At 43.2% G+C, this 10,442-nt stretch overlaps 1 protein-coding gene across 1 annotated transcript; it reads right to left on the bottom strand.

Annotated features, from left to right (window-relative positions):
• Nucleotides 1–220: 220 nt before the first annotated feature.
• On the bottom strand, nucleotides 221–9,615 carry tmco6 (transmembrane and coiled-coil domains 6). Its single transcript, XM_046295202.1, has 13 exons — nucleotides 9,339–9,615; nucleotides 8,832–8,938; nucleotides 8,593–8,708; nucleotides 4,776–4,962; nucleotides 4,564–4,668; nucleotides 4,384–4,475; nucleotides 4,124–4,240; nucleotides 3,731–3,845; nucleotides 3,349–3,529; nucleotides 1,817–1,917; nucleotides 1,388–1,555; nucleotides 1,040–1,165; nucleotides 221–438 (listed from the first exon to the last, which is right to left on the bottom strand). The coding sequence occupies exons 1-13, from the start codon at nucleotides 9,427–9,429 to the stop codon at nucleotides 415–417; spliced, it is 1,530 nt and encodes a 509-aa protein (XP_046151158.1). The 5' UTR covers nucleotides 9,430–9,615; the 3' UTR covers nucleotides 221–414.
• Nucleotides 9,616–10,442: the final 827 nt, after the last annotated feature.

Genomic DNA, 10,442 nt, shown 5'->3' with positions numbered 1-10,442 from the left:
AAGTAATGTTATCAGAAGTAATCAACAGTTATCAACCTAATGATTGACGCAAACAGGTGTGTATGTTTACTGTTGCTGAGTCACTAACCTTGTTCACCGGACACCTCCTCACTATGCGCAATTAGCTTGGGGACGAGGTTACTGAGTCACTCACACGCACGCACACATGCGCACCTGCTGTAGTAATCAAACGAAAACAAGAGGCTCCAAAGACATCACATTCTGTTGGTATAATTTGGCATTTTATTAAAGCAGTGTAAAAATAACATCCTATTGATATCCAGCACATATTTACATTTGAGCATCTTCACATAATTTAATAAAAACTTGAAATATACTAGTAGGTTTTCTGAGTAGACCTGTTTAAAGTATTTGTAAGTCTGGGTTTTGTGGCACTCCCGTTCTGTAGGCTCCTCACTGGGATGCAGAGGTATCCACCTTTAACAACAAAACAAAGCATTAACAAATGTCTGTACCCTAAAAACACATACACTGAGTATACAAATCATTAAGGACACCTGCTCTTTTCATGACATTGAATGACCAGGAGAAAGTTATGATCCCTTATTTATGTCAGTTGTTAAATCCACTTTAATCAGTGTTGATGACGGGAATATTTTAAGCCTTTAGACAATTGAGACATGGATTGTGCGTGTGCCTTTCAGAGGGTGAATGGGCAAGACAAAAGACTTAAGTGCCTTTGAACGGGGTGTGGTAGCATGTACCAGGCGTACCGGTTTGTGTCAAGAACTGCAAGAACTGGATTTTTCATGCTCAACAGTTTCCCATGTGTGTCAAGAGTGGTCCACCACCCAAAGGACATTCAGCCAACCTGACACAACTGTGGGAACCATTGTAGTCAACATGTGCCAGCAACATGTAGAGTCTATGCCCTGACGAATTGAGGTTGTTCTGAGGGCAAGGGAGGGGGGGGGGGTGCAATTTCAATTTTAGGAAGCTGTCCTTAATGTTTTCTACATTCAGTGTGTATGTATACCCAGGTACACACTCCCGGCCTGTGTTAGGGCAGAGTCCTCACCGTGCAGTGTGGGGGCAGGTGATGTTCCAGCAGGTGTGTTGCTCTGAGGCGGATAGTCTCCTGGTTGCTATACTGGATGGCTTCCAGCACGGGGAGCCCACTCTGCCTTACAAACTCCTCTGCAAGCTGAGAAGAAGCACCGCTTCATCAATGTCATCGTCTAGCTGCCTGTGCTAGTTTGTTTCTGCCAGATATGACATTTACAGCCCCTTTCTCCATACATTAGACAGCAGATAAACAACACAAGACTGCACATTAAACAGTGTTTACGGCTAACAACACACTATGACATCTGCATGGCAGGCAGCCATCTTTAGTTTGGCGGGGGGTGTTGGGAGCCTTCCCTACCTGTGGGTCACTGGCCATCAGCTGGCCCAGCACCTCCAGACTGAAGGTCACCACCTCGGTGTCGGCCATCTTGAGTGTGGCACAGAGAGCAGGCAGCAGGCCAGCTTGAGCCAGGTGGAGACAGTACTCTCTCCCCTGATGGGCAATGTTACCCAGAACCCTTAGCACCTGGTGGGGTGAGGGAGAAAGATTTTTAATTCAATCTAAATGTCACATTCTTTCCCAGACCCAAGTGAAACTGCTGATGTCTATAGTGTATGGCTCAGTGGATTGGAACAGTGGATGGAGAAGCATAATGCTGCCCACATCAAGGTTGAACGGGCCAAATAATACTGAAAAAAATCTGTATTAACAGTAAGTCGTAAGTCAAGGGAAGTGATGGCTTAACAACAATGTTACTACCATGAACAGAAGCGACAGTGCACTGACCATGATGTTAATGCCGTGGGAGAAGGGCAGGAGCTGGATCAGGGCAGGAACCAGATTCAGATAGAACAGGGCAGAACAGAACACACTGGAGTCTGCAGCAGCTGATGGGGGGGGGCGAGAGAAAAGAGATTCATGACCGGTTATCAGCTAAACAAGTATTCAGACCCTACATAAGTATTCAGACCCTTGACTATAAGACTTGAAATTGAGCTCAGGTGCATAATTGTGCCATTCATCAACCTTGAGATGTTAATACAACATGATTGGAGTCCACCTGTGGCAAATACAACTGATTGGGAATGATTTGGAAAGGCACACACCTGTCTATATAAAAAGGTCCCACAGTTGATAGTGCACTTCTGAGCTAAAACCAAGCCATGAGGTCAAAGGAATTGTCCGTAGAGCTCAGAGACAGGATTGTGTCGAAGCACAGATCTGGGAAAGGGTAACCAAAATGTTTTGCAGCACTGATGGTCCCAAGAACACAGTGGCCTCCGTCATTCTTAAATGGAAGAAGTTTGGAACCACCAAGACTCTTCCTAGAGCTGGCCGCCCGGCCAAACTGAGCAATCGGGGGAGAAGGGCCTTTGTCAGGGAGGTGACCAAGAACCTGATGGTCACTCTGACAGAGCTCCTCTGTGGTGATGGGAAAACCTTCCAGAAGGATAACCATCTCTGCAGCACTCCACCCTTCAGGCCATTATAGTAAAATGTGGCCAGACTGAAGCCACTCCTCAGTAAAAGGCACGACAGCCCGATTGGAGTTTGCCAAAAGGCACCTAAAAGACTCTCAGACCACTAGAAACAAGATTCTCTGGTCTGATGAAACTAAGATTGAACTCTTTGGCCTGAATGCCAAGTGTTACCTCTGGAAGAAACATGGCACCATCCATACGGTGAAACATGGTGGTGGCAGCATCATGCTGTGGGGATGTTTTTCAGCGGCAGGGACTGGGAGACTAGTCAGGATCGAGGGAAAGATGAACGGAGCGAAGTACAGAGAGTTCATTGATGAAAACCTGCTCAGGACCTCAGACTGGGACGAAGGTTCACCTTCCAACAAGACAACAACCTTACACACACAGCCAAGACAACGCAGGAGTGGATTCTGGACAAGTTTCTGAATGTCTTTGAGTGGCCCAGCCAGAGCCCGATCGAACATCTCTGGAGAGACCTGAAAATAGCTGTGCAGCGACGCTCCCCATCTGGCTTGCATCCCCAATGATTTTACCCACCACACACCGCTACTGCCCTGACTACGTGACCAGTTACAGTAATGCTGCAACTTTCCCTGACCAGGTCAAATTATACATTTGTCCTTTCGAAGGACTTACTTAAATCATGTTTGAATGAGTTGACATTTATGATATGTATATAACACAGGCATTCAATATGGTCGAGCTCCGGAGTGTGAAGGGAGAAATGTAATACCGCTGCTGAAAATATGATCACTTTATATGACAAGCAGTTATCTATACAGATTTATAACACAAAACAGATGTACGAGTCAATTCCCTCTCTCCCTCTCTCACCTGTGAGGTTGTTGAGGACCCAGACGCTCTCTCTGGCCAGGGCTGGGTGGGTCTGGAGGAAGGCCTGAGGAAAAGCACACAGCGCAACCAGGAGACGGCTATCGTTTAGCTGGGGCTGCAGGGCCCCCAGGGGCCCAGATAACAGCAGGTTCCCCACACAGCGCAGCAGGGGCCAGATCAACTGGAGAGGAGAGAGCGAGAAAGGAAGGCGGGATGTAGATTATGACAGGAGCCTAGGTTATCTACATTGCTATTCATCTCATCAAATTGCTACCTTGCCTTCTGGTACAGTTGGTGTCTATCAGACACAGAGTTATACAACACATGTACTTTGTTTGGAGGAGTAACTTCGAAAAAGAGTTTGGATTCATTTACTACTCACCAGCTCAATTCCCTCCGCTATACTTCCTTTAGCAACAGCAACACCAAGTGTCACCAAGAGGGAAGTGCAATGTAGAAGAGTACCTTGGGCCACCAGTGCCCCATTGTCCACGTTGCTTTAGACAAGAGAGCAAAAAACAGACAAAAGAATCACACAGTGCCACCACATTGTATCCAGTATAACAGCACCATATCCATGGCAACCACAAACAGACACAGTAGCTGGTCCTCCTGGGTGACACCCAGGTTAAGGTGATATAGTGTGCATCCCAAATTCCCTACAAAGTGCACTACTTTTGACCAGGACCATAGGGCTCTGGTCAAAAGTAGTGCACTATACAGGGAATAGGGTGGCATTTGGGATTAACCCTGATTCTAAGGTGAAGTGTCTGACCTGCAGGCCAGGTAGTGCAGGCACCAGGCACACTCAATGACTGGTCCCAGGCCAAACTGAGAGTCAGGGGTCAACACTGAGAGGAGGTGAGGGATCAAACCAGACGCCAAGACTGCCCTACAGACAAACAGACAGGAGAGCATAGCCCTGACTACAAACAGGATCTTTCAATGGCATCTCTGAATGGTGTCTGATGAAGTTTCCATAGTACAGTATAAATATTCTCTCTCAGTTTAGCTACAACCATGATGTTAATTTACGGGATGATTGTCCCTGTGACGTAGTTCGCTGAGATGAGCTGGGAGAGGGTGAACCCTACTGCTTCAACCACTGCCAGGTTAGTCCTGTGGATCTACACACACAAACAGATTAGAGTGTGTTATAAAGGAGACAATGGCAGGTTGGTCGATTGACAGACAGTACAGAGGTTTGTAGCTGACCTGGATGCATTTGTTCAAAGCAGGTATGATGCCCTGAGCTAGAAGCAGATCTCTCACATTCTCGCTGTCTGGACACATGTTACCCAGGGTGTAGAGACACAGCTCCTGTAAAGAAACACAACACATACAAAAGTGAGAAAAAAAAACATAAGTTTAATACTTTACTAGGCTGTTTGATAAGGCAGGTACTGTGTATGAGCTGTGGGACTGACAGTGAACTTGGGGCTCTGTCCAGAGAGGAAGGTGATCAGGTAGGGTGTGGCCTGTCGGAGCCTCAACGAGTCCACCTCGCTGTGGGGGGAGTGGGACAGCTCGTGGAGACAGCGGGCAGCCTCCAGACGACACTGAGGGTTGGGACCACAGAGGTTAGTCACCAGGATCGCAATACTGTTCGGCTGCCTGAGCACATATGAAAAGGACAGAGACGAGAAATTAAAGGCCCATACTGATATATACACGTATATACAGTCCCTTATAAAATAAATATTAGATTACTTCACTTTTTATTATGTTGGTGGGATTAAAATGAATTTAATTGTCTTTTGTTTGTTAACAATCTACACAAAATACTCTGTAATGTCAAATCGGAAGAAAAAGTATATATATTTTTTTAAGATAAAAAATAAATAAATGTATAATTAAAATATAGTTGTTACAAAAGTATTCAGCCCCTTTGTTTAGGCAAGCCTAAATTGGTTCAGTGGTGGAATGTGGCTTAACAAATCACATAATAAGTTACATGGACTCAATCTGTGTGAAATATTGGAGGTTGACATGGTTTTTGAATGACTAACCCTTCCTCTTTCGCCCCCCATACATTCAACATCTATAAGGTCCCTCAGTCAAGTATTGAATTTCAAGCACAGATTCAACTACAAAGACCAGAGAGTATTTGGAAAGCCTCATAAAGAAGGGCAGTGATCGGTAGATGGGTAACAAACAAATCAGATGTTGAATATCTCTTTAAGTGTGGCCAAGTTAGTAATTATGTGAATGATGGATTAAACCACCTAGACACATCAAAGATGCAGAATTCCTTCTGAACTGGGCTGCAGGACAGGAATGAAACTGCTCGGGGATGTTACCACGAGGCCATTAGTGATTTTATAAAATTCAATGGCTGTGATGGGAGAAAACTGAGGATTGGGGCAACTCCAACACAACACATCACTGAGTAACTGCCTTCTTATTTTCAAGCATGGTGGTGGCTGCATCATAGTATGGGTATGCTTGGCATGGACAAAAATGTTTCAGGATAAAAAGAAACCGGGATGGAGCTAAGCACAGGTAAAATCCTGCTACAGTCCACTTTACACCAGCGACTGGGAGAGGAATTCACCTTTCAGCAGGACAATAATTTGCAGTTTTGCTTGAAAATGTATGGCAAGACTTGAAAATTGCTGTCTAGCCATGATCCCCCAAAATCTTGACAGAGCTTGAAGAATTTTGAAAAGAATAAATGGACAAATATTGCACAATCCAGGTGTGCAAAGCACTTATAGACTTACCCGTGAAGACTCTTCGGTATAACCGATGCCAAAGGTGTTTCCAATATGTATTGATCCAGGGAGCTGAATACTTATGCAACAACTATATTTTAGTTACAGGGCTGCCAACTTTTGAAGAAAGCTTGGAGATTTGCTATGTGAATTTCATTGCCCCGTAGCACAACCACTAGAGGGGGAACATTTGTACTGTTTTAAAGCACATTTCCTGCAATTCGACGTACAGTATTTTGACACGGCTTAGGCCTATGACCAAGGTGGATTTTTTTTATTCATTGAAAAACACAGGTCAGGTGTATTCAGGATGATTTGAATATTAAATGAACACTCACAAATTGGATGACTTTGAAATGTAATGTTTAAAAAAAATGTAAAAAGTGGTTTGACACTTTATTCAGACTAATTCAATTAGAAAAGGGAGACAAGCAAATGCTAGAGGCAGTGGGAAGGTTGGAAGCAGGGATTGATCCCTGTTCTCAGTGTTACCACTACACCAAGGCTCTGCACAGAACATAGTAATGGTTAATGGCAGTGGTTAACCAAATCATAGATTGCCGTCTCCTTGTCCATACTGTAGACTGCTTTCAAGGTAAGGACAGAAACATTTAGTATTTTATAATTTGGGTGAACTCGCTCTTTAAAATAGGGCGGGAAGAAAATACTGCTTGCTCTCCAGGAGGGTTGGCCACCCCTGATTTATGTTTCCCAACTGCTGGGTGTTTGAAAATGTTCTTCTTATAACACTTCATTTCTCAACATCACCAAACCTTCAAGAAAATAAAATGAATATCATCATTCAGGTGGTTTATACCTACTAGTTGAAGATCCTTGTCATCATCTTACTCTACAGAGACAACATATGACACGTTTATGAGTTGCCTAGCATGTGCACAATACCAAATGTCAAATTATTTAAAGATTCCTGGAGCATTTAATATCCCATGCTTATTTGTATGACTTATTCAAAACTGTCCATGAATGGCTGCAAAAATACATAGCCTCATAATTGTTTTTTTCAAAAGACAAAGATAGTCATATGAGATTTTAAATGTGATTACACTGGCCAAATTGGTAAGAAGTGGATTAATAAACAAAGCGTGGGAAATAACAGTAGTGTTCTTTCTGACAAGCACAGTAATTACCCTAATAAACTCCTGAAGACAAGATGGCAAATCTGCCCCTACACTCTAACAAAATTATGTTTCTATTTAATGTCCCCGCATCTAGAATCAAACGTACACTTTTGGGTTCACAATCTGATTGACACAATTATTTTCATAGTTACAAATCAGGTCACCAGATTTCCCTGCTAAAACGTCCTGTAGGTAATAATAATAATAATAATATATGCCATTTAGCAGACGCTTTTATCCAAAGCGACTTACAGTCATGTGTGCATACATTCTACGTATGGGTGGTCCCGGGGATCGAACCCACTACCCTGGCGTTACAAGCGCTACTACCCTGGCGTTACAAGCGCCATGCTCTACCAACTGAGCTACAGAAGGACCAGCCTAAATGCCAATCACCAAACGAGGGGGACTAATGCAGGTGTGAATTAAATAGACTTTAGTACATACTGTCAAAAGGCGGCATTCTGCAATAGGGAAAGGAGCAAAAGCAACCTAATTTTGTTGACAACACCGTACATAAAACAGCGCTACTCTTTTTACAGTTTTATAAACTCAGCGGAGAATGTTCTCTCTCTCTCCATTCAGCTCCACTCGAATCTTGAGCGTCATTTCGTTTTAAAACATGCATCCAATCCACTTGATCCCTTACATAATGTGACAGGTTCACAGTGCTGTGGCAAGACAGGACAATGATACAAGTTCCACTCGTGATGTTTAATTGCAGATGTTCCAATTTCAAAACGATTTGGAGCACAGTTGAAAAGTTAACTCGCTGACTATACAATGGACGAAATATAAAAATAAATGCAGTACTTTTGAATGCGTGAGATATAAGAGGTGTACTGTGAGAAGAGGGACAAATGCGTGTCTCAAGGCCAATGCATGAGAGTTGGAAGCCATATAGTTATTGTATTTTAATTCATATTTAAAACCTCTTAATGATAGGACCCTTTTTTTCATATTCAACATATTCTATCAAGACTGCCCAAATGTGCCTAATTGGTTTATTAATAACTTTTCATGTTCAAAATTGTGCACATTCCTCAAACAATAGCAGGGTATTATTTCACTGTAATAGCTACTGTAAATTAGACAGTACAGTTAGATTAACAAGAATTTAAGCTTTCTGCCAATATCAGATATGTCTATGTCCTGGGAAATGTTCTTGTTACTTACAACCTTATGCTAATGGCATTAGCCTACATTAGTTCAGCTGTCCCGAGGGGGGCCCACCAATCCTGTAGAGGTTTTTAAAATGTGACATTACGGAGTATTTTGTGTAGATTGTTGACCCCAAAAAATGTGTTAAATACATTTTAATCCCACTTTGTAACACAAGGTGAAGAAATGTACACACACAGAGAGAGAGACAGAGAACAAGACCTTCATACTTGATAAGGATGAGGTGGGCTGAGGGGCTGCGGAGGGCTTTCCTCAGCGCTCTTAGGTCAGCTTCTTTCTTCATCAAGTCCCTGCCATGGCGAACCATGTTGAACAACTCTACCACCTAGATAAAGAAAACCAGAAAATAATTTATGTTATACTCAATTAACAGTTGATGTGCTTCTCTGCTGGGTTGCTGACTAGAATCTTCATCTCTGACAATGGTTGTTATACAAGGGCCCAATACCTGATCGCTGGCCAGTGTGTCCATGATGCCATCCTCCTCCTCGTCATCATCATTCAGCAGGAGTCTCTTGCTGACCAGCTGGCTGTCCTTCCGGGCCCGTCTCAACTCTACAGTGAGAGACCCAGCAAATCAACATAGAGCAATGACAACAATAACTGCACAGTGCTTATGTGGCATATTGTACTGTAGTGTGATATATGTAATAACTACAATGGAGCGGGTAGTTTGTCATGGGAATACGTTAACACGCAGCCCGCGCACGTAACATCAGTACTGGGAGGCCAGGAGATTCCACCACCTGCACGATTTGTACGGCTCCGGGTACTTTGAACAAATATGAAATCAGTTTAAGGAGAACAAGTGTTTCTAACGTGTTGTATTCATTTCACAATAAGATACAGAAATGTTCTAGAGGGAATATATTGACAGCGTAGCTTGTCAAGTCTAACCACAGCTGGCAAGGTTAACGTTAGTTGGAAAACGTTAGCCAACATTCAGCTAGCTCACCTTTTTCATGTTCTCGTCTCTTGAACTTGAACTCCTCCAAGTCGCTGCCCTGACGTCCAGCCTTGTGGTGGACTGCGTTCAACCTCCACATTTCATCTATCGACCAAGTTATCCATTCAATTACCTAAATAGCTACGTTAATAGGCCATATGAGCTAGCATTTGATATTTTCAGACAAGACTGTTGACATCATCTTCTTTGCCGGAAAATTGGATACATTAATGTTATTACACAATGTGAGTATCTCCACCTATCGGACAGGCGTGGCATGGTTCAGCTTCAGGAAAGCTCCTTCTGTGAGTTTTATGGCGGACTGCACCAAAAAAATGTGTATTGCCCCACCAACTGGACGATTTGAACCCCCCCCCCAAAAAAAATAATAATAAAAAAATAACTCCATACGTAATAATGAAACTAACCTATCCACCCTTATACTACATAGTTTGTTTTGGCAATGTACTAACTCCAACTTCTTCCTTCTTTGAGTTCTCCATATCACCCTTCTCTCATGCACTGTGTACACTAGCTTAAGACGCCTCGCGGTGAAGCACCGCGGGCATTGCCCATTTGATTTATTTTACCTTTATTTAACTAGGCAAGTCAATTAAGAACAAATTCTTATTTTCAATGACGGCCTAGAAACAGTGGGTTAACTGCCTGTTCAAGAGCAGAACGACAGATTTGTACCTTGTCAGCTCGGGGGTTTGAGCTTGCAACCTTCCGGCTACTAGTCCAACGCTGTAACCACTAGGCTACCCAGGGAGGTGCTATAACATGGCGTGAGAGGCGGTGAAAAACAAGCTTTTCCCAACTTTATGCAAATCACCAGAGGCGACCAATCATATCAAGTGGTTCCTATGACGAAGTTGATGCAATGCAACACAATGCTGGAGACTTTCTTCAGCGAAGATGGCTGACAAAAATACCAGGGCGGAAGCAAATGTGAGTGATGATAAAGTCATGACGAATCATGCAAAACATGTACAGTTGAGAGGAATATGTCAGTTAATGTAGAGATAAACGGTTATGCATATTTTTTATCATAAAGTTAATTTACAAAAATTGTGATTTTTGGGGTGGCAGCGTAGCCTATTGGTTAGAGCT

Source organism: Oncorhynchus gorbuscha, linkage group LG13, assembly GCF_021184085.1.
Source record: "Oncorhynchus gorbuscha isolate QuinsamMale2020 ecotype Even-year linkage group LG13, OgorEven_v1.0, whole genome shotgun sequence".
Classification (NCBI taxonomy): domain Eukaryota; kingdom Metazoa; phylum Chordata; class Actinopteri; order Salmoniformes; family Salmonidae; genus Oncorhynchus; species Oncorhynchus gorbuscha.
Note: the sequence above shows the minus strand (reverse complement) of the source record. Positions and strands in the feature narration are given on the sequence as shown.